The sequence below is a fragment of the Acanthochromis polyacanthus genome, chromosome 23, assembly GCF_021347895.1.
Source record: "Acanthochromis polyacanthus isolate Apoly-LR-REF ecotype Palm Island chromosome 23, KAUST_Apoly_ChrSc, whole genome shotgun sequence".
Lineage (NCBI taxonomy): Eukaryota > Metazoa > Chordata > Actinopteri > Pomacentridae > Acanthochromis > Acanthochromis polyacanthus.
The window spans coordinates 2163986-2188864 of record NC_067135.1 but is presented as its reverse complement, the minus strand read 5'-3'; the positions used below and the strand labels follow the sequence as shown (position 1 = coordinate 2188864).

The 24879-nt window shown below is 38.4% G+C and overlaps 1 protein-coding gene across 2 annotated transcripts in view; it reads right to left on the bottom strand.

Annotated features, from left to right (window-relative positions):
- Positions 1–3224: 3224 nt before the first annotated feature.
- Positions 3225–24879, bottom strand: part of LOC110968242 (GRB2-associated-binding protein 1-like) — a 44330-nt gene continuing 22675 nt past the window's right edge. Inside the window, exons 3-14 of one of the 2 annotated variants that reach the window (XM_051943641.1) lie at positions 21967–22095; positions 21466–21637; positions 18630–18816; positions 16173–16813; positions 13843–13925; positions 13651–13760; positions 12084–12325; positions 11868–11933; positions 10009–10105; positions 8790–8919; positions 7477–7611; positions 3225–6854 (exon numbers count right to left, since the gene is read on the bottom strand). In XM_051943641.1, coding sequence (XP_051799601.1) covers positions 6669–6854; positions 7477–7611; positions 8790–8919; positions 10009–10105; positions 11868–11933; positions 12084–12325; positions 13651–13760; positions 13843–13925; positions 16173–16813; positions 18630–18816; positions 21466–21637; positions 21967–22095 — 2178 coding nt within the window. In that variant the 3' untranslated portion in view covers positions 3225–6668. Of the gene's footprint in view, positions 6855–7476; positions 7612–8789; positions 8920–10008; positions 10106–11867; positions 11934–12083; positions 12326–13650; positions 13761–13842; positions 13926–16172; positions 16814–18629; positions 18817–21465; positions 21682–21966; positions 23153–24879 lie in introns of those variants that run through there. The other variant, XM_051943642.1, reaches the window with a different exon arrangement.

Genomic DNA, 24879 nt, shown 5'->3' with positions numbered 1-24879 from the left:
AATATACCATATTTATCCCTGTTTCTTATTATGTCATTGTTGCACTGACTGCTTTACGTGCCTTTTTAATTGCCCCCTGGGGACAAACAAAGTTTCCTGAATCTGAATCTACCACGCTAACTAGCTGATTTAATGCTACGCTAACAGTGTTGTGCTATATTAAGTGTAGCATCAGCTAGCTAGCTTGAAATGTTTGTCACTGGAGGGAACTTTGAAGAGTGCTTTTACTTTTTAAAAAGGCAGAAAAAAAGACATGAAATGTTGAATTCATCTAAATCTGGACCCACCTCTAAGCACTTCAAGGGTCTGCAGCTCTGAAAACATTCACAGTATGAAGGTAGAACCCGTTTTAAAGTTTGAAAATGTGGAAAAAAAAATATTTTCACAGTGAAGCTTCTATTGTCCACATTTTCAACAGTTTTGGGAGATTTTGGAACATTTTTTGGTGTTAAAAATGTTTCTTTAAGAACATTCACATAAAAATCAACCAAAATCCAGCGAATTTCGCTGGATTTTGGTTGATTTTTATGTGAATGTTCTTAAAGAAAATATTAAAAGTTTTAGTGATCTATATGGAATCACTTTTATTTTTTTTAGGATTTTTTGGAAGATTTTTATTCATTATTTGAAAATATTTACAAGAATGTTCATGGCAAATTTGGGGGATTTTTAAAATAAATTTTTGAAGGGAAACTTTTATGGAATTGTCGGAATTTTCTTCCTGAAGATTTTGCAAATTTTCTGAAATTTGGGGAATATTTTTTGCTGAATTTTTGGACTTTTTTTCAGACGAGACAGCAGGAGGTGAAATAAACTAAAGTTGCTGCATCAGTAAAGATAAAAACAGACAATGAAGACACGTTTCTAACAGTCTATTTTAGGCTGAATGGAGAAAATGTTGGTAAATATGAAGGAACAAACTGACCAGAGACGCTGGAGCTGAAGCTGAGCAGCAGCAGAATCCTGCAGATCATCTCCTCGCTGTCAGAGAAACAACAATGGAAAGTACCAAGTGCTGCTCTGCTGTTTATGTCGGAGCCTCTGATTGGCTGTTAGGAGTCCAGGTGAGCTCTGATCCACCTGTTGAACTCACGGCAGCGTTCTGTCAAAGCGAGTCCCTCAGACGTCTTAATTCTTTGAGTTGTCGTGTTTGATTTCTCACCGACTCTCATCGGGAAACCGGTTTGTCAGATGATGTCATCGCTATGTGTTTCCTAGCAACAGAACACGTGTTTCACTCAGTCCGCCCCACATGCATAACCATGATCATAAACACAACATTTAAAAGTAATTCATGAGGATTTGTGGAAAAACTTCATTTTCATAGATATTTTAGATGCTTTCTATCTACATTCAGACCATTTTTGTTGCTTGAAATTAAGAAAAAAAACGCCAATATTTAAGAATTTATATATTCTTAGTCATACTTGGAGAACTCTGTTGTATTTTCTACCAATATTTGAGTTTTTCTGCTCAGTCAGCTGTGAAATATCAACTAAAATCATTTTTCTTTTCATGTTTGATTACTTATTTTACACGTCAGAATTAAAATTTACCAAAATCAATCATTTATACTCAGCAAATTCTGTTAAAAATATAATGTTTTTCTTACTATTTTTGAGTCATTCTGGACAAATTTCCAGTAATTTTGAACAGATTTGAATAATTCACAAATAATTTTTAATATTAATGATGCTATTTTGCACAGATTTTAGCCATTTTCAATCATTTTTGAGTCATTCTGGACAGATTTTGAGTAATTTTTGACAAATTATTCCTCATTTCAACATTGCTTTGTGCCATTTTGTACAAGTTTTAATCATTCTGGGCAAATTTTGACTCATTTAGGACACATTTGATTCACTTTGAACACCTTTCAGGTACATTTTTAATCATTTTTGTGTCATTTCTTTTTACCTTTCAGTGCTCCGATGATTCCGGGTCAAGTGTTTAACGTCACAGCTCAGTGATTCTTATCTCTCTCTGACGTTTGCTTCGCCTTATCGCCTTCGATCTCACATGTGAATGAGGAAACAAGGCGGCTGTCGAAGGATGTAAATTTCCAGCTTCGCAGGTACTTTCAGTTTCCAGCAGCAGAAGATTCACTCAGGGGAAAAACAGTCGCATCACCTGCCAAGAGGAAAACTACAGAATCCAGCCGGTCTGGTTTGTGTTCATTTCTCTGCTTATTCTGCGGTTTGGAGGATCTGATCGAGCGTTAATGAGTCTGTGTGTGACGGATTTAAATCTGAACATCTGTCTGCAGAAGCTGTGTAAAACTCACCAACCAGCCTCCAAACTGAAGCCCTTTCCTCCAGAGTCGTCCTCACATTGGTTCAGTTTCAGAGAAGCAGGTCAATTTATAAGAACCGCCTCACACCTGGTTGCCATGGTGACTAAACAACAACAACAAAAACACTGGGGGACACTCAGGAGCCATCAGTGAGTCAGACAGCAGATCAGCTGCAGAGGATGGACGTCTCACATGCAGGAACAACTGCTCAGGTGTGTTCCTCTGACTGCAGGGATGGAAATCAGTCGTCTGCCAGAATGAACTTCACCACAACAAAGTCACATTCATTCATGCTTCTGAAGAATTTTAACCTCAGTAATTACAGCAGCGGTCCAACGGTTGGACACACCTTCTCAATAAACGGTTTTATTTAATGATTCTTCTGTTTACCTTCACTGCATGTTGTTGTTTGGAGCTGGTCGCCATGACAACAGCATCTACAGGTGAGACGGTGTGAGGACGCATGAAAACATGCAGGGAGGAGGGAATCTTTGCACCGTTTTTTAATCTTATCTTTGCACCATTTTCATCTCGTCTTTGCACCGTTTCCATCTCGTCTTTGCACCGTTTTCATCTCGTCTTTGCACCGTTTCCATCTCGTCTTTGCACCGTTTCCATCTCGTCTTTGCACCGTTTCCATCTCGTCTTTGCACCGTTTCCATCTCGTCTTTGCACCGTTTCCATCTCGTCTTTGCACCACTTTTACCTCGTCTTTGCACCGTTTCCGTCTCGTCTTTGCACCGTTTCCGTCTCGTCTTTGCACCGTTTTCGTCTCGTCTTTGCACCGTTTCCGTCTCGTCTTTGCACCGTTTTCGTCTCTTCTTTGCACCGTTTTCATCTCTTCTTTGCACCGTTTTCATCTCTTCTTTGCACCGTTTTTGTCTCGCCTTTGCTCTTATTTCATGGGAGAATGAAAACCCAGTAGCAGAGATCAGATTGAAGTGTCGTGTTTATTTTGTTGTTTATTTTATTTCATCACATTACTGAACAGATTTCGTCCATCCTGTGGATAGATCTGATTTGTGTGGAGAATTCTTATGATTCTGTGATTTATTGATGATTAGATTCATCCTGATTCTTTTCTCTGTTTCAGCAGGAATCACAACCTTGAGGTCAAACTAGACTTCTACGTGTTTTCCAAACATACGAATCCTTCCTGCATGGACTGATTCTTTCTGTGCAGCGCAATGAAGACAATAAATGTTTATTTTAATCTGAGAGTCTTTTCTGTCTGATTTTATCATCAGACTCTGAGTTTAAATCAGCAGCAACACGTTTAAGTGAAGGGTTTAGAAGCTGCTACTGATCAATGGATCAATAAATCAACAATAAATCAACAATAGATCAACAATGAACTGTCAGAACAATGCCAGTTTAACAACTTCAAAGGGATGTTTTTTAAATTTGTGGGAAGCTTAGAATCAATGATTTTGATAGTTTTTACCGTATTTCCTGTGAATTTAACTATTTCAACCTGATATCTGTGTCATTTTTGAATAAGTTAGTTAACATTTGTGGGAATTTAACTGATTTAACTCAGTAGTTCTGTGAATTTAACTCAACATTTCCGTAAATGTAATTACTTTAAGTGAATATTTCTTTTGAACTGAATTAATTTACCTCAACATCTCTATGAATTTAATTGTTTTAACTCAATATTTATGTGAATTTTTTTATTTTAAGTGAATACTTTTATGAATTTACTGACTTTAACTAAATATCTGTGAATTTAATTCAATGTTTATGTTAATTTAATAATTTTAACTCAATATTTATGATAATTAAATTACTTTAACTCAATATTTATGTGAATTTTTTTATTTTAAGTGAATACTTTTATGAATTTACTGACTTTAACTAAGGTAGTGTCTACAGATACGGACCCGTACCCGTAGCCTGTGGCCTACGGATACGGCACTTTCCCTTATCATAAATATTAATGAGACGTACATGAATATTAATGAGTCGGCTGATGAACGCGCTTTGTGATTGGCTGGTAATCCGACTGACATAAATATTAATGAGCCGGCTTGGTAATAAAGTGTGAGAGGAGACGGTGTATTTTTGGTTAAATTATACAATGTTCGCCGTCAACGTCATTCATATAAACTGCCTGTAATGTGCAGCAAATAGTAGTTAACCGGCGCCAGCTCTTCAGTGACCTTAACGGGTCCGTATCTGTAGCATCAACCTTTAACTAAATATCTGTGAATTTAATTCAATGTTTATGTTAATTTAATAATTTTAACTCAATATTTATGATAATTAAATGACTTTAACTCAATATTTCCATGGAACATAAACAGAAAATATCATTATATTTGTTTAATATTTATCTTTCTAAATGAAAATGTTTTTATTGAATATTTTAAATCAGTAGCAGCTCAGAAACCCGTCATTCTAGTTCTGTCTGTAGTAATGTCAGCAGTAATCTATTACTTCCTGTATCCTTACTCTGTGTCTGTAGTAATGTCAGCAGTAATCTATTACTTCCTGTGTCCTTGCTCTGTGTCTGTAGTAATGTCAGCAGTAATCTATTACTTCCTGTGTCCTTGCTCTGTGTCTGTAGTAATGTCAGCAGTAATCTATTACTTCCTGTATCCTTGCTCTGTGTCTGTAGTAATGTCAGCAGTAATCTATTACTTCCTGTATCCTTACTCTGTGTCTGTAGTAATGTCAGCAGTAATCTATTACTTCCTGTGTCCTTGCTCTGTGTCTGTAGTAATGTCAGCAGTAATCTATTACTTCCTGTGTCCTTACTCTGTGTCTGTAGTAATGTCAGCAGTAATCTATTACTTCCTGTGTCCTTGCTCTGTCTGTAGTAATGTCAGCAGTAATCTATTACTTCCTGTGTCCTTGCTCTGTCTGTAGTAATGTCAGCAGTAATCTATTACTTCCTGTATCCTTACTCTGTGTCTGTAGTAATGTCAGCAGTAATCTATTACTTCCTGTGTCCTTACTCTGTGTCTGTAGTAATGTCAGCAGTAATCTATTACTTCCTGTGTCCTTACTCTGTGTCTGTAGTAATGTCAGCAGTAATCTATTACTTCCTGTGTGCTTGCTCTGTGTCTGTAGTAATGTCAGCAGTAATCTATTACTTCCTGTATCCTTACTCTGTGTCTGTAGTAATGTCAGCAGTAATCTATTACTTCCTGTGTGCTTGCTCTGTGTCTGTAGTAATGTCAGCAGTAATCTATTACTTCCTGTGTCCTTGCTCTGTGTCTGTAGTAATGTCAGCAGTAATCTATTACTTCCTGTGTCCTTGCTCTGTGTCTGTAGTAATGTCAGCAGTAATCTATTACTTCCTGTGTCCTTGCTCTGTGTCTGTAGTAATGTCAGCAGTAATCTATTACTTCCTGTGTGCTTGCTCTGTGTCTGTAGTAATGTCAGCAGTAATCTATTACTTCCTGTGTCCTTGCTCTGTGTCTGTAGTAATGTCAGCAGTAATCTATTACTTCCTGTGTCCTTGCTCTGTGTCTGTAGTAATGTCAGCAGTAATCTATTACTTCCTGTGTCCTTGCTCTGTGTCTGTAGTAATGTCAGCAGTAATCTATTACTTCCTGTGTCCTTACTCTGTGTCTGTAGTAATATCAGCAGTAATCTATTACTTCCTGTGTCCTTGCTCTGTCTGTAGTAATGTCAGCAGTAATCTATTACTTCCTGTGTCCTTACTCTGTGTCTGTAGTAATGTCAGCAGTAATCTATTACTTCCTGTGTCCTTGCTCTGTGTCTGTAGTAATGTCAGCAGTAATCTATTACTTCCTGTGTGCTTGCTCTGTGTCTGTAGTAATGTCAGCAGTAATCTATTACTTCCTGTGTCCTTACTCTGTGTCTGTAGTAATGTCAGCAGTAATCTATTACTTCCTGTGTGCTTGCTCTGTGTCTGTAGTAATGTCAGCAGTAATCTATTACTTCCTGTGTGCTTGCTCTGTGTCTGTAGTAATGTCAGCAGTAATCTATTACTTCCTGTGTCCTTGCTCTGTCTGTAGTAATGTCAGCAGTAATCTATTACTTCCTGTGTCCTTGCTCTGTGTCTGTAGTAATGTCAGCAGTAATCTATTACTTTCTGTGTCCTAGCTCTGCGTCTGAAGTAATATCAGCAGTAATCTATTACTTCCTGTGTGCTAGCTCTGTCTGTAGTAATGTCAGCAGTAATCTATTACTTCCTGTGTCCTTGCTCTGCGTCTGAAGTAATATCAGCAGTAATCTATTACTTCCTGTGTCCTTGCTCTGTGTCTGTAGTAATGTCAGCAGTAATCTATTACTTCCTGTGTGCTAGCTCTGTCTGTAGTAATGTCAGCAGTAATCTATTACTTCCTGTGTCCTTACTCTGTGTCTGAAGTAATGTCTGCAGTAATCTATTACTTCCTGTGTGCTAGCTCTTGTCCTTCTCTGTGGACATCCTCCCGTCATGCCAGGCCTCCCTGGTGTTCCTCAGAGCTTTGGTCCGTTTGGGATCCACCACCACATAGTCCACACGTGCACGCTCGCCTCGTGCACGCTCCTCGCCGGCTCCAGAGGAGTCGCTGCCGCCGACTCCTCCTTCAGCCGTGCAGCGTTTCTGCTCACAGGGAAACAAGTTTTTACACTCAGAACTCACAAACAACCTACTGGAAAACATTTAAATGGAAAAAAAAGAAGCACAAATTACTGTTTTTATCTGGAAAAGCAGAAAGAATCCTCACACTTCTGAATTCATATTATTACTCCTGCTATTACTACTGTACTACCTTTGAGTCATTCAGGACAAATTTCAAGTAATTTTGAACAGATTTGAATAACTTTGAGGAAGTCTGTTGAATTTGGGAGGTCTGGAGTCATTTTGAATGTTTTTTACATCATTTTAAACAGATTTTGAGTAATTTTTGAGCAATTATTATTAATTTCAGCATGTTTTGTGTCATTTTGAACAGGTTTTAATCATTCTGGGCAAATTTTGACTCATTAAGGTCACATTTGAAGTAAATTTTCAGATATTTTTGTGTCATTTGTGACAGGTTTTAGTCATTCTTACCAAGCTTGAATCATTTTTCATATGATTAACGTCATTTTGTGCAAGTTTGTGGATAAAACTTGTAAAATAGCGCCCTCTGGTGGCCAATCATTGTCATATTGGTGATTGTTGGAGCTCCAGAAGTGTGTAAAACGTGGTTCTGGGCTGCTCTGTGGTTCTGGGCTGCTACCTGTCTGCTGGGTGCTGAGCGGCCCGTGTGCAGGTCCAGGTCCAGGTACTCCACCTGTTTGTCTCCTCTGGCTCGCCGTAGCAACGGGCTGCTGACTCCGCCCTCTGAGGCCCGGTGCAGCATCAGCCTCAGAGACTGGAGGGTTCAGATGGAGAGAAGATTAAAAATCGTTCACGGATCACAAATCAACAACATCAACATCAAGTGTTTCCTCGTCGTTCCTCCCCAGAATTAATTATTCCAACAGAAAGCTGCAACAGTCTGCGTTTTTCATCAGAGGTGAAAGAAAATGAACTGAATTCAATCAAATATCGAATACTTAAACTCTAAATGTGATTCTAACTTGATTATTCACTGCTTAGATCATTATTAAAGCTTTAAACTAGAAGATTATTGAGACTATTATTGTTTGTTTGCATCAAAAATCAAAGTAAACTAAAGCTGAACTTTAATATCTTCTAAACTTTTGATGCTCTGGTCCACAGGGAAAGAAATTTGGGGATCAAAACAGATTTTTTTTTTAAAAAAAAGCAAAGCAAAAATGCATCATAAAAGAGCATTTCTTATTTCAGTGACAGAAATGTTGCACAGATATTACATGAATATTTACCAAACAAAAATGAAAATGGCTCCAGGACGTTATTCCTCACAACTGTCTTTTTTGGTGAAATGTTTGTTTTTGTGTGTTTTTAAAGTTCTAAAACATTATTAAAGCATTATTATAACATCTAATTCATTCATTCCTAATTGTAATAGACTCAAATAAAGACTAAAACCTTTAAGTGACATTTTTGCTTCCAGAAAATCTGATTTTTTTTGCATTAAAATCAATAAGAATGAACTAAAATCTTAATAAACTTTGATAAATGAAGCTCGTTTGTTGTTATAGATCCAAACTACAAGATAAAAACTTTTTAAAAATGCCATTTTTGCTCTTTAAAATGAGATATTGTTGTGTAAAGCTGCTATAAATTGCATTTTTTGCATTAAAATCAATAAGAATGAACTAAAATCTTATTAAACTTTGACAAATGAAGCTCATTCATTGTTATAGCTTTAAACTACAAGATTAAAACCTTGAAAAAATGACATTTTTTCTCTCTATAAAGAGATATTACTGTATAAAGTTGCAAGAATTTGCATTTTTTGGCTCAGAAACCAGTGAAAACTCAAAGAAAACAAACTAAAATTGAGCTGAACTAATTCTGTTCTGAAAGAAAACAACAGAAATAAAACATAAATAAAGGACAGGATTAAAGGAATAGAAATTGTGGATGAAGGTGAAGCAGGTAAATGAAGGCGTGTTGTTTTACCGACTCGCCGGCGCTGAAGCTGAGGTTGGAGGTCGTCATGGCGACGTAGCTGTCGTCAGGGTCGTCAGAGTCAGAGGAAGGGGAGGAGCTCTGAGCCGAGGTGGGACGGACCGACCGACGGCTGGACGGACTGACGGACAAATAAATCAGAATAAATCGTTTATTCTTCAAGTAAAACCTTCAAACGTTCTGAACCTGATCAGACGATCGATCAATAAATCAGTGATTATCAGTTAATCAACCCATGGAAGATTAATTCAATGATTTAAGTCACTTTTTGAACTTTTCACAGCCGTCTTTTGGCAGTTTTTCTCTTCATACTGGGAAGTTTTTAGTTCTTCTAAATGACAAATAGTAAAGTCTAATTCTCAAACTCAAATCAATAATACTAAAAAACAATCAATCTAATATTTGATCATTTCTAAGGCTTCTAACTACAAGATTAAAACCTTAGTGACATTTTTATTCTCTAAAAGAGGAATATTGTAAAGTACAGCTTCTATAAATCACATTATTTGCATAAAAACTGATAAAAATTATCTAAAATCAGATTAAACTTTAGCATCTAAAGCTTGTTTGTCTTTACTGCTGACCTTTTATTGGCCTTTCTGCACAGTAAAAACTCAAATAAAAGAGCAGAACAGTGCAGATATGTTCTTAATATGTGCATATTTCAGATTTTATAGCTTCACATTATGAGATTAAAACCTTAAAGTGACATTTTTGTTCCCTAAATGAGGAAAATTGCTGCTCTGAATTGAAACTTTTGCACAGAAATGAATAAAAATGATTTAAAATGAAGCTAAACTTATGTATTACTATCATCTAAAGCTTCTTGATTGTTACAAACTTTAAACTACAGGATTGAAACCTTGAAAAAGTGACATTTTTGAAAAAAACAGGAGCTTAAATTGGACTTTTTGCATCAGAAATGAACAAAAACAAACTCAAATCATGCTAAATTTTGGCATCCAATGCTTGTTTATCTCCACCAGAAGAATAAAACGTAAAAAGCTGACATTTTTTCTCCTTACAGAGCGACAATAAAAGTTAAGGAGTGATGTTTTATATAAATAAGAATTAGGAGCTGCAGTTCTCCTCCATGACCACCAGGTGGCAGCAGAACAGCTCCTTCTCTTCCTGCTTCCTCCTCCAGCGGTGTTTAAACATTAAATCCTGAACATTTGTGTGTTAAAGCTCAACATGCCCACAGACTTACTCTCGTGTGAAGGTTCGAGTGACAGGTGAGCGAACAGGGGGCGGGACTTCCTGCCAGTCCTGAGTGACGGGGCTGATGTCCAGAGGAGCTGGTTTCACTGGGAGAAAACACACATTTACTCTCATGATCACCTCCACAGAGAGTCCAGAAAGGTTCAAAGGGAAGAAGAAGCAGAAGAGCTGCTTGTTTTTCACATTTTAGGGCCTAAAATCTAGAAACTAAATCTGTGAGTCTTCAGGGTGAAGGATTGAAGTATTCTGAAGTATTTTGAAGAACAGCAGACACACCTTGTTCTGATATTTTAATGTTTCATGAAGCGAGTTTACCAAATAATCAGGTTTTTTTCAGTTCATTTACTGTCAGGTTATGTTGAGCTGCAGAACAGATTATTAATTAATCTTTTTTGAGTAACTTCAGAGATGTTTTTGGTCTTTCTAGACCAGAGTTGGGTCGTTTTGGACAAATTTGGTTGAATGAAACCTTAAAATAATTTTCCAAAATGTACATTTTCTTGAAGACTCCTCTTCTCTTGAGTCATTTTATAGAACTTTTTGATAATTTTAGATGTATTTTAGAAATTTCAGACAATTCTTTTAGTCATTTTAGAGATATTTTTGTCATTTTGGACAAATTTTGAGTAGAAATCATCCCTTCATCAGTGATAAATCTGGACCCACCTCTACGGACTTTAAGGGTATAAAACTCTAAAACTAATAATAATCTGAAGGTAGAACTTTGCTTCATTAAAAGAAGTAGCTGTAGATAAAGTCATGTGATTGTGAGGAGGTCAGGGGGAGCTTTTAACAGATTTTTTAGGACTGCTTTAGGTACAGATGGAGTTAAAATGTCCTTAAAAGACTTCAGATGTGACTTCAGCTCTTGTTTCTTGTTTTATGAGAACAGACACACACGGTGGAAAACAAACTGGTGAGGCTGATTTTGTGTGAAACTAAAAGCTCTTCAGTGGAAGTAAAATCTGAGCGTTGAACATTTTTCATGTTTTATTGATATTTATTGCACCTATAAGCTGCTGTCAGCTGGAACAGATAAATAATTCAACCTAACAGGAACCTGGATGGAGAAGAAGGAACTATTTGAGGAACAGAAACCTGCAGGTACGTGGATTTACTCTGGTTTCACTGTGGAGGTGGTTTTCTTGCTGTGATTATTGACTGCACTGAGGAGCATCTTCAGAAACGTGTTGTTGTGATTTATGATTGGATTCCACCATCACCATCTACTGAAGTCTGTATTTCATTGAACTTCTACTGTTTTTCCACATATAACCTGTAAATTCAGGTTTTTGATATAAATATGTGAAAGATGATGTTTTCTCACTAATAAAAAAATCTCAAATTTGTGTTTTTATTTCAGTGACTGTATATTTAGAACATATCAGCTGAAATATGGTGTCCTCACCTTATAACAAACTTATAGATTAAATGTGATTTAACTGTTCCATATTTTAATAATAAAATACTAATCCCTCCTTTCTTACAAAGTAGGACTGATGCTGCAGAAACCAGATCAGACATGCTTCCAGGTGTCGTTTTCTTTCTAAAATGAATATTTCTACTTGTCAGCTTCCTAAATGTGAACGTAAAGTCAAAAAAAATAACTAAACCTGCGTCTGTTTGGCTCAGAGATGGAGGGATTTTACTTTGTGATGAAATATTTTCACCCAAACTGCTCTTTCTTCCACTCCTGCTGACAGACTTTAAAGCTGCTTAATGTGAATAATCTGACATATTTGGCTAAAATAATGTAACTGAAGGTCTGCTTTTATTTTTACAGATTACTGTGTCCAACCATGATCTAGAAAAGACTAAAACTGTGTGCTGTGTGGTGTCAGTCTGTACCTCTTGTTTTGGGCTCTGCTGTCGTCTGAAAGTCGCTTCGTTCCACCGTCTGGTTCACACAAACTCCTGCAGACACAAAAAAACCCAACAACTGAACACATGAAGCTGATTGATGACCTCTGTGGATAAAAATCCTCATTTAATCACTGACTGCTGATGAAAGAGGTCAGTTTAGACAGACTCTGAGCTGCTTCCTAAAGCTTCTCTGATAACGACCTCTGCGCTGGGGCTTCAGGTTGCGGAGGATCGGCGGCGGCGTGGCGTCCGTCACGGTGTTCCTACGGAGTGGAGGGGTCAGCGGGGGGTTTCTGAAGCCCATGTGGGCGGGTGGAGGCACCTGTCGGCCCAGAGAGGCCGGGTCACCTGCAGCGGAGGGCAGGTGAGGGGTGAGGGGCGTCATGGGGACGTAGTTCCCGTCATGGAGGTGGGCGGAGTCAGAGGGAGGAGCTGGAGGCAACCTGAAGTAAACAGACGAAGAATCACGAGAATTAACTAGAAATAATTACAGCGGATCCCCTGGTTAAGACGTACGGCGCTTCATCGTTGTGTCAGAACTGGTTACGTGGAACTATTTGATGAGCAGAGCGGATGAATACGTCGTCACGCGGCGCTATCAGACGGCTTTGTTTCCATTCTCCAGGTGTATGCACTGCAAGAACTCAAAATCTGAACAAGTCTAATCATCTTATTTTTAGTCAAAATGTCTCATCCCAACTGGTTTAAGATAAATTCACATAATGAGTGACATTTAAGCAACATAGAGGGACGAAAACACCAAATAAGTTTAACCCTCGTGTTGTCCTGTGGGTCAAATTGACCCGTTTTAAAGTTTGAAAATGTGAGAAAAAAATGTATTTTCACAGTGAAACTTCTGATGTCCACATTTTCCACATTTTGGGGAAATTTTTGAACATTTTATGGTGGAAAAAAGAAATGTTAAAAATGTTTCTTTAAGAACATTCACATAAAAATCAACCAAAATCCAGCGAATTTCACCGGATTTTGGTTGATTTTTATGTGATTGTTCTTAAAGAAAATATTAGAAGTTTTACTGATAAATATGGAATCACTTTAGATATTTTTAGCATTTTTGGAAGGTTTTCACTAATTTTTTGAAAATGTTTACAAGAATTTTCATGCCAAATTTGGTGGATTTTTTTAAAAATAAAATTTTGAAGGGAAACTTTTAAGGAATTATTGGGATTTTCTTCCTGAAGTTTTTGCAAATTTTCAGAAATCTGGGGATTTTTTTTTGGCTGATTTTTAAAAAAAATTTTCAGACAAGGAAACAATATTTTTTGTGCCCGTAAATGAAGACAACAGGAGGGTTAATACGTCTCAAATTAGGAGGTTACATGAAAGCAAAAATCTATTCTTGAGTGAAAAACATTTTTTTTTAGCATGTCTGGCTTATTTTAAGACACCTGAGCTTGACACTCCTGGTAAAACAGAGCTTAAAATAAGTTTTCCAGCTAATTTTAGGATCTCAATGTTCTAAATGTCACATCTTATTTCCAGAAATCTTACCAAGCCATTTTTCACTTGTTCTATTGTCAGATTTTTTCACTTATTTCAAGGTAAAAGTTCTTTGAAATAAGTGATTTGTCTGATCTTCTGGCTGTGAGGCGACAGTACTAACCACTGACCACTGTGCAGCCCCCCCCCATAAATACCAGCAGTAATAAAATCCCTTCTATAATGCTGTTTGGGTTTGTTGTCACATCTTAAACGTCTGTAATGCCATCTGAGTATCAGCTGCAATGAAAACAGAACTTTTCCTGACCTGGCAGCGACCGGCGGCTCGGTGGTGGCGGCGCTCATGGGGACGTAGTTTTCGTCCACGTCGTCGTCTTCAGAGCAGACGCTGCCCAGAGGCACCATACCTTTATTGATCTGAGGGCCGGAAATGACGGAGAGATGAAGCAGAACAGCATGCTGTGTTTGTTACTCTTCACGTTTAAGAGTGTGAACTCACAAAGTAGCTGCTGAAGCTCTCGCTGAACTCAAACATGCTGGCTCTGTCGGACAGAGAGCGAGGAACAGAGGAGGAATCACCGCCTGGAACACAAAACACCATCAGTCTGCAGACACTAATGGGGTGTTCGTGGTCTCAGCTGAAGGGTGAAACTGCTGCCGCACCGCAAAAACCCAAAATCCTACCAAGTCCAGTCGTCTTATTTTTAGTCAAAATGTCTCATCCCGCTTGATTTCAGATAAATTCACCTAAAAACGGTCATTTCTATCTTGTTTTGAGTTGAATTTTACAAGAAAACTTTCCTGAGGGTCAAACTGACCCGTCTTAAAGTTTGAAAACGTGAAAAAACAATCTATGTTCACAGTGAAACTTCTGATGTCCACATTTTTAACATTTCTGGAAAACGAAACAACAAAAACACGAGACAGAAGTCAGACAAAAAAACAACAAAAATCAGACACAAAATGACAAAAATCAGACGAATGACACAAAAAAACAAAAAAGAGATACATTTTTGAACATTTTTTGGTGTAAATAAGGAAAAGTTTTAAAAAATGTTTCTTTAAGACCATTCACAAAAAAAAAAATCAACCAAAATCCAGCGAAAGTCGCTGGATTTTGGTTGATTTTTTTGTGAATGGTCTTAAAGAAACATTTTTTAAAACTTTTAGAAGTTTTGCTGATATATATGTCATCACCTTAGATATTTTTTAGGATTATTTCGAAGATTTTTACTCATTTTTTTGAAAATATTGACAAGAATTTTCTTGCCAAATTTGGGAGACTTTTTTTTTTTAAATAAAATTTTTAGGAATTATTGGAATTTTTTTCCTGAAGGTTTTGCAAATTTTCAGAAATTTGAGGGATTTGTTTTTCATTTTTTCAGACAGGGAAACAATATTTTTTGGTGCCTGTAAATGAAGACAACAGGAGGGTTAAAACATCTCAAATTAGGAGGTTACATGAAAGCAAAAATCTGTTTTTGAGTGAACTTTTTTTTAGCATGTCTGGCTTATTTTAAGACACCTAAGGTTGACAATCCTGGTAAAATTTCGCTTCAAATAAGTTTTCCAGCTAATTTTAAGCTCTCAATATTCTAAATATCACATCTTATTTCTAGAAATTTTACCAAGCCATTTTTCACTTGTTCTATTAGCAGATTTTTCCACTTATTTCAAGATAAAAGTACCTTGAAATAAGTTTTTTTTCCCTTGTTTTGAGAGGGGCGTTTTTTCCAGTGCAGCTGTGTGCGCTCAGTAAATGAACGGAAACAGATCAGATGCAGTGAATCTGTCAGAGTTTGAAACTTCGGATCAGATCTGCAGTTAAGGAGCTTTATTTTGGGATTATGTGGCCACAGCAGGGTCAGGTTGTGCCTGGTTCCACCACACTTTGATTGGCTTTAGTTCATTAATAAAACCAGAACTTTGACCCCCAGCAGCACAAAGAGTTCCTTCAGCTCCTGATCCCACTCTGGTTGGTCAGAAATAAACCGTTTTCTGATGTTTGTTCATTAGTCAGCTGCTCAGGGAACATGAAGGTGGATGTTTCCTCCACCAACATCTGCTGGGGATCATTACTTACAAAATGAATCAAATCTCAAGTGAAGAGGAGCCTTCAACAAAATGTACATATTGGAAAATTATTTGAAGTTTTCCCTAAATAAATTTGTCCAAAATGACCCAAAACCTGTTCAAACTGACTAATCTATTCTCCAGAATTACTCTAACATGACAAAATGTTTTAAAAAAAATGACTCCAACTTCATCCAAAACAAATTAGTTCTTGTCCAGAATGACAAAAAACATCTCTAACATGACTAAAAATTATACAAAACGATTAAAAAGTTCTTTAAAATGACTCAAGTAAAGAGGAGTCTTCAAGAAAATGCACATCTTGGAAAATTATTTCAGTTTTCCCTCAAATAAATTTGTCAAAAATGACCCAATTTTTGACTAAAAAGACAAAAACTTCTTTACAGCAACTCAAAAATGATCCAACATGACCCAAAACCAGAGAAAATGCTGAAGCTGAAACTGATCTGGTTTCAGTTTTTACCAGAACTCAGATGTTTCTCCTCCTAAATGCCCTGGTTCTATCTGCTGCACTGATGAAGTTCTGAGGCTCAGAAATGATGGAAAAAGTCCATTAAAAATCCATCAGGGTGTATCTGGACCCTCCATGTATTTGAAGGACCTGAAACTCTGAAAACATTCACAGTATGAAGGTAAAACTTTGCTTCATTGAATGTAAGAAGGTTATTTATGGTAATGTCAGGTGGGAGGGTGTGACTGTTTTTAAACTGGCTGTATTTCCTGCTCTGAGCTCACCTGTCTGCAGGCGTCCAGGTGTGGTGATGGTGTTGCTCCTCGGCAGGTATCCTCCGCCCTCCTCCTCCCTCCTCTCCGGCTCCGAGCTGGTCCGGGGCAGCGTGGTCGGCCTCGTGCCCGCCGAGGAGCCCTCCCCCTGGGCCGCCATGGCGGGCGGCTTGGGCGGGCGAGGAGGAGGAGCCGGGGTGGAGGCGTGGAGCTCCGCCGGGCTCAGAGAATCCACGCTGGGGGTGGAAGATGGGCGGCGAGGGGGCGGCGGCTGAGGGGTGGAGGCCGGGCGGGGGATCTGGTACCCGCTGGGGGTGAGGGAGGGGTGAGGTGTGGCGTCGTCTCCCAGGGGGATGGCCACGGGTCGCAGGTGGAAGTCCAGAGAGTGCTTCCTGGGGTGGGGAGAGGGGTGGCAGCGAAGCCTGGCCCGTCGCTGGGGCTCGGACGTCATGCCGGCGTCCAGGGATTGGCTGAAGGGGCTCGTCGCCACGGCAGCCGTCCAGGTGGCGGTCCTGAAGCCAGAGGGGGGAGGAGGCGGGAGGCTGTTGGGGAGGAGTGGGGAGGAGGAAGAGGAGGAGGAGGAGGAGGCAGCAGGAGGGTAGAGACCATCGCTGTAGTCTGTCTCCAGAGACGTGGACGAACCTAAAGGAGGCCTGAGCATGGACGGATGGATGGACAGATGGATGGATGGACAGATGGATGGACAGATGGATGGATGGACAGATGGACGGATGGACAGATGGATGGATGGATGGATGGATAGATGGACGGACAGATGGACGGACAGATGGATGGATGGACAGATGGATGGATGGATAGATGGATGGATGGATGGATAGATGGATGGATGGATAGATGGCAGATGGACGGATGAACAGACAGATGGATGGACAGACGGATGGATGGATAGATGGACGGATGGATAGATGGACGGACAGATGGATGGATGGATAGATGGACAGATGGACGGATGAACAGACAGATGGATGGACAGACAGATGGACGGACAGATGGATGGACAGACGGATGGATGGACAGACGGATGGATGGACAGACAGAGGGATGCAGAGTTTAGAGAGTGAAGAAAATTCTTCACTGGAACGCTGTTTGCTTAAAAGAACACTCAGTCAGTGAAATGTTTTATCGCTGTCTTCATACATATAATTTGGTCAGTTTGAAGGTGTCCATATCTAAATCATGTCTTAGTTACACCAAAGTGTTTTTGCAGCAATCATTAATTCAGCAAAGAAAAAGATAAAAGGCAGAATCTCAGTCGTACTTCTTAAAGTTACAGTTTAAGCTGAAGTTATGTCAAACAGCATTTTTTGTGACTCCAGAATGTTGAAATCTGCCTCTAAAACTCCACAAACTGAACAGTAAATCACTGAGTGTGGTTTAGATTTTCAGGTTATTTCAGATGTTAACAGTATAAACCTGGTAAACTCATCTCTTCCACCCTGGTTGAGGCCAAAGTAAAGCTTCGGAGCTGAACTAGCTGCAGGTTCAGACGTGCTGGATGGAAGCAGCAGGATTACTGCTTTATCTGGGATCACACCCACACGGTTCCACAAGGGTTGACTTTGCAAAACTTCATGGGACGCTGCAGAACACAATAGAACCTCCTCTGCTGCAAAGACCTCATCAGTCCAGGAGGTTTCGGGTGCAACTTGTGACTCGAAGTGTGAATAAACTGGAGCAGGAAAGGCAGCAGGAGCTTATTGTTTCATTAAGAGCTGCTTTAGACCAAACTTTCCTCCACGCACAGAGAAGAAATTTTGGATTTTTTGTTCAGTTTGTGTCACTTTAACGATCAATTTTCTCCACCGGCCACAAGCTTGTGTTAATGTGGAAACATTTAAGGAAAGTCAGCCTCACATGTTAGAGCCTCAAAAGTTGGTGAAATGTCGACCAAAGACTGGATTTTAGCAGAAATATGGATCCATCCATTTTTATAGACTTACAGGAACTTTCTGGGAACAATACCAACCTCGGTTATACATTTTGCACTTTTTTTTCCATTTTAAGAGCCAACAATTAATCATTGTTCTCATTTTGGACAAGTTTCAAGTCATTTTAGACAAATTTCGAGTCATTTTGGACATGTTTTTGGTCAAAATATCAAAAAATGGGAATCATACTTTCCACACATCAGATTCTACTGATGTTAGAGCCTCAAAAGTTGGTGAAATATCGACCAAAGACTGGATTTTAGCAGAAATATGGATCCATCCATATATATAGAGACATTTAGAGGAACTTTCTGGGGACACTATACCACCAAAGCTGGATTTCTTTCTCTTTTTTTCCCACTTCCAATAACGAACAATCCCAAATGTGTCCTCTGCTGGATCCATTAAATCCTTCTGATCTGCTGGAAACTATTCAGTCTGTGTCTTCACCACATTTCATGTCTGTGAAATCATCTAAATTCAGATTAAAGTGTGTATCTGTGAGTGTGTCTGTGTTCACCTGATGTGACTCTGGCAGTGAGACAACCACAGGTAATCGTCCTCCGAGCTGCCGTCGTTCTCCAGGTGTCGCACGCTCACCGGGTCGTACGGCGGCGGGACCGAGCCCGTTACCGTGGCGATGGAGGCGGTGCCACCGGTCGGGGTCGTGGACGGGACGGAGGTGGAGGTGGGAGGTCTGTCTGGAACTGAAAAGTGCGTTCATTGGTCGAGTGTTTTACGTTTAGATCATTAAAAATGAAGAAAAGCAGAAAAAGTCGTTTTAAAGATGATGTTTGGTCTCCAGGCTGAGCTCCATGAAGCCTGCCAGACGTGAAGACTTCAAGCTTAAAACTACATAAAAATCTGTGGGTGTAAAGTCAGGACGAGGTGCATTGTGGGTAATGTAGGCTTTGATGAGACAGACGAATGCTGGAACCATTTAAAGACAAAAAAACAACTTCTCTTCATTGTTCTGATATTATTTAAACATAAGTCATTTTATTAGCAACACTAACACATTTTAAAGCATTTTAATACGGTAGTTATGCCACTAATTTTACATTTATGAAGCCAGAAATGTCCAGTTAGTGTTGAATATTCTTCAAACTGCAGAATTTACGGTTAAGCTTTTTAACATATTTAAATTATTTAAACCCAAACACATCTTATAATAAAGGCTGAAATATGGTCCCCAGGTGTGTTTAATTCACTCTAAATATAAAAACATGTCAGTAAACGTGCATCAGGCCACTTATTTCTACCATCAACACAGAAATCCATCACTTATATTTTTCACATGATGGAAGCTTAAAACATCTGTGAAGTGATGGGAAAAAGAGTTGAAATGACGATGAAGCTGGTTTGGATATTTACTGATATTTTATGAAATGTTTCAGCGTCTCTGTCCGTCTTCTCTCCTCCTACCAGATTTCACACTGACTCAGCTTCACCCACACATCTCCCTGATTTAATGCACAACATGATGCATCGAAACCGAAACACAGACCGACCTCCTCCAAACCAGAATCACAAACATGAACCTGAATACTGTGAGGAGCAGTGTGAGCTTTAACCGACTTAATTTGCTTCTTGTTTGTTTGTCCTGCTGCATTAGAACTTCCATCATCATCCCTCCCTGAAAAACACAATTTCCTCAATTCTGATCATTTCCTGATGTTTAAGATCATTTATAATCTCTAATTCTGTTCAGACAGATGGCCTTCAGTCAGAATAGACATCATTTATCAGCCAGAAATGTTAGGATTCTTCACTCAAAACTGCAACATTTCATCAAAATCTGTTTTTCCGCTTGTCTTATTTAAAAATTCACTAAAAAATATATCGTTAACTTTACCCAAATTCTGTGAAAAACTAAAAATTCTGCTCTAAAAGACAGAACCATGAAGCTATTAGTGACTCGGATGTGACCAACAGTCAGGTGAGGAAAATTCAGAGAGTTTTCGGGTTGAACTGCAGGCAGTGTTTCCACAGAGCGGAGTGGAAACCAAATAAACACGTAAAGATTTAAATATGCATAAAATGTGGAGATCTTTTCCAGTGCTGGTAACAGCTGTGGGCTATACAGGTTGAGACATTCTTTATACAGATATTTAACATTTGATTTATGTTATTTATGATTTGTGTCATTCTTGTTATACTGACAGAAGACATTTCTGATTTCTCTCTCCTTCTTCATGGTTGTTCTGACTTTGGATTTAAGTATAAGTTTTTTTTATTTATAAGTGGCTAGGACTTTATATTACCGTAGAAATGAGCCACAGTGAAGAAAAATGAGCCACATTGAAGAAAAATGAGCCACATTGAAGAAAAATGAGCCACAGTGAAGAAAAATGAGCCACATTGAAGAAAAATGAGCCACAGTGAAGAAAAATGAGCCACAGTGAAGAAAAATGAGCCACATTGAAGAAAAATGAGCCACAGTGAAGAAAAATGAGGACATAGTGAAGAAAAATGAGCCACAGTGAAGAAAAATGAGCCACAGTGAAGAAAAATGAGCCACATTGAAGAAAAATGAGCCACATTGAAGAAAAATGAGCCACAGTGAAGAAAAATGAGGACATAGTGAAGAAAAATGAGCCACAGTGAAGAAAAATGAGGACATAGTGAAGAAAAATGAGCCACAGTGAAGAAAAATGAGCCACAGTGAAGAAAAATGAGCCACAGTGAAGAAAAATGAGGACATAGTGAAGAAAAATGAGCCACAGTGAAGAAAAATGAGCCCACAGTGAAGAAAAATGAGGACATAGTGAAGAAAAATGAGGACATAGTGAAGAAAAATGAGCCACAGTGAAGAAAAATGAGCCCACAGTGAAGAAAAATGAGGACATAGTGAAGAAAAATGAGCCACAGTGAAGAAAAATGAGGACATAGTGAAGAAAAATGAGCCACAGTGAAGAAAAATGAGCTCACAGTGAAGAAAAATGAGGACATAGTGAAGAAAAATGAGGACATAGTGTAGAAAAACGAGCCATAGTGAAGAAAAATGAGCTCACAGTGAAGAAAAATGATGACATAGTGAAGAAAAATGAGGACATAGTGAAGAAAAATGAGCCACAGTGAAGAAAAATGAGCTCACAATGAAGAAAAATGAGGACATAGTGAAGAAAAATGAGGACATAGTGAAGAAAAATGAGCCACAGTGAAGAAAAATGAGCTCAAAGTGAAGAAAAATGAGCCGACAGTGAAGAAAAATGAGGACATAGTGAAGAAAAATGAGCCACAGTGAAGAAAAATGAGGACATAGTGAAGAAAAATGAGCCACAGTGAAGAAAAATGAATTCCAACATGTACTTTGAAATCAGACAGAGACTCGGTAGAAGATTAGATGTTCCTACTGGTTCCGTCGTCGGTGGGGTTGAAGCCACAGAGCAGGCAGATGGACGTCACCCAGCGGTTCATGTCCTCCTCGGACTCGGCCACCAGGTACCAGGTCCTCTCCTCCGTCCTCAGGTCGAACACAAAGCTGCTCTCCAGCTCCTTCTTGGTGAAGGACAGACCAGCGTCCACCTGAAGGAGTTCATCAGACTTCATCTAGTCTCCTACAGACACATCTACAGACAACATGAGGACAATCCTGTCTAACAGCCCGCACCATATATCAGTGGAATAGGTCAGATTTATCAGAGAATATCATTAGTTTTCCATAAATTTACAGACATAACTGAAATCTTTAGGAACAAAACTACTTAAGAGGAGCAAACAACGGGAGAAACTGTGAAAATAGACATTTTTCTCCACATTTTCAAACTTTAAAACAGGTCGACATGAGGGCTAAATGACAACATGAAGTCCTGACACCATGAGGCTGTCTGACAGTCAGCTGTGTGCAGGTTCACCTGTTCACACAGGTTCAGGTTGATGGTTCTGATTGGCCGCCTGGACTGCTGGTTCTTGTAGTACTGCAGGACGTCCGGTTCTCCGCTGAGCCGACCGCTTCGCAGCACGAACCAACGCCTCTTCCAGGCCTGAGACAGAGACGAGAAGAACTTTAGGGGTTACAGACTCATTTAAGAAGACAGACGTTACAGAGCAGCTCTCAGCCGTTTAAACCATTTCGCTGCTGCTGTGGACTTTAGCCTTCCTGCTGGGGGGGTACATGGGTTACTGTTCATGTGATGTTTCTGTCTCATGTCCTCAGTTTTACAGTCCAGTGAGCAGGAATGTTAAAAGACACACAAGCAGCCAAGTGCTGAATGTTTGACAGCGTTCTGCAGCATCCTGCGCCGAGCATTCTGGGTAAATATCCACGATCCACGAGGACACCTCATACCTCAGACATGACTCACCGTGTGTGAGTGCTGTCAGCGTGTAGGTCGAGTGTGTGAGGGACACGTCATGATCATCTGAAGGTGTGAAGAAGCAGCTTCTACTTTCATACCAGTAAACTGTTTGAGGATCTGTCGGTTTAAAGGACAGTTTTCCACCACACTGGAAAAAATGCTCCTCTCACAACAAGAAAAAAAGCTTATTTCAAGGAACATTTACCTTAAAATAAGTGAAAAAAATCTGCCAATAGAACAAGAGAAAAAATGGCTTGGAATGATTTCTAGAAATAAGATGTGACATTTAGAATCTTCAGATCTCAAAATTAGCTGGAAAACTTATTTTTTAGATGTATTTCATCACGAGTGTCAGGCTTAGGTGTTTTAAAATAAGACAGACATGCTGAAGAGAATAGTTTTTTACTCAAAAATAGATTTTTGCTTTCATGTAACCTCCTAATTTGAGATGTATTAACCCTCCTGCACCAAAAAATAGTTTGTCTGAAAAAATCCCCCCAAAAAATCAGCAAAAAATTCCCCGAATTTCTGAAAATTTGCAAAAACTTCAGGAAGAAAATTCCAATAATTCTTTAAAAGTTTCCCTTAAGTTTTATTTTTAAAAATCCCCCAAATTTGGGAAGAAAATTCTTGCAAATATATATATTTTTTTAAAATGAGTAAAAATCTTCTAAAAAAATCTAAAAAATATCTAAAGTGATTCCATATTTATCAGTGAAACTTCTGATATTTTCTTTAAGAACATTCACATAAAAAAAATTTTTTATGTGAATGTTCAGAAACATTTTTAACATTTTGTTTTCCACCAAAAAATGTTCAGAAATTTCCCAAAAATGTTGAAAATGTGGACATCAGAAGTTTCACTGTGAAAATATGTATTTTTTTTGTAAACTTCAACTCAAAACAAAATAATTGGTCTTCAAACAGGTCCCTCTATGTTGCTGAAATGTCACTTGTTAGGTGAATTTATCTTAAATGGAGTGGGATGAGACATTCTGACTAAAAATAAGACAAACAGACTTGGTAACATTTGGAGTTTTGCGGTGCATAACTACATTAATCTGTGACTGCGTTTGCAGCACTCTGACATTCATCTGCTCTGGTCCCAGCTGAACAGAACCTCTGCATGTCGTGATCGGAGAGATTAAAATCCGTTTCCCTTCCCTCCAAACTCAGACAGGACGAGGAAGGAGCTGCTCAGGAAATGCCACTCTGAGATGTTTGTTCTGTCGTCTTCAGACTGCTGCCGGACCAACGCAGCAGAGAACATATTTCTCTGCGCCTTCTAATTAAAGGAACAGTTTCACCAGCTATTTATAATCCACCAAGGTCCTTCCTCTGCATGAAACATTTAAACACAAGGAATCTTAGTAGTCAGCGCAATCCAAAGGGGAAAGAAAAGGTCACAGAAGAAGATTTTTAACACAATTCCTGTCTGAACTAAACTGAACAATACATAAAAATGATCTGTCAAGCCTTTTATAAATGCAGACATAACCTGTTGTGCAGATTACAAGAGTAAAATCAGTAAGAAAACCCTAAATGTGACATTTGACATTCTTAATTTGAGGTAATAAATACGTGTTTATCATATGTTTTACGCTATATACTCAGCTAGTTTGGCTAGTCTGGATAGGATTCATTTCTAAATGTTGAACGGCTCATTAAACGTTTTGATCAAGTGTCAAATGCAATCATTTTACTTTTGCTCTTCACTCTAAGCAGATTGTATGTTAGCAGGCAAATGTTCCTCAGTTACACTGGAAAAAACGCCCCTCTCAAAACAAGAAAAAAAGAACTTATTTCAAGGAACTTTTGCCTTGAAATAAGTGAAAAAATCTGCCAGTAGAACAAGTGAAAAATGGCTTGGTAAGATTTCTTGAAGTAAGATATGATCTTGAGATCTTAAAATTAGCTGGGAAAACTTATTTTGAGCTGTATTTTTATCAGGATTGTCACGCTTAGGTGTCTTATCCCTCCAGCTGTCCTCATTTACGGCACCAAAAAGTATTGTTTCCTTGTCTGAATTTTTTTTTTAAAAATCCCCAAATTCATTTAAAAAATTGCAAAATCTTCAGTAAGAATTTTCCCCTAAAAAAATTTTTTTTTACAAAAATCCCCAAATTTGACAAGAAATAAAAAAAATTAAAAAATATAAAAATTGTAAATATTTCCAAAAAATGAATAAAAATCATCCAAAAAAATCTAAAGTGATTACATATATATCAGTAAAACGTCTAATATTTTCTTTAAGAACATTCAGAAAAAAATCAACCAAAATCCAGCGAAATTCGCTGGATTTTGGTTGATTTTTTTCTGAATGTTCTTAAAGAAACATTTTTCTAAAATATTGATTAATTTCCACCAAAAAATGTTAAAAAATGTCCCCAAAGATTTTAGAAAATGTGGAAGTCTTCACTGTGAAAATATTTTCCCCCACATTTTTAAACTTTAAAACGGGTTAACATG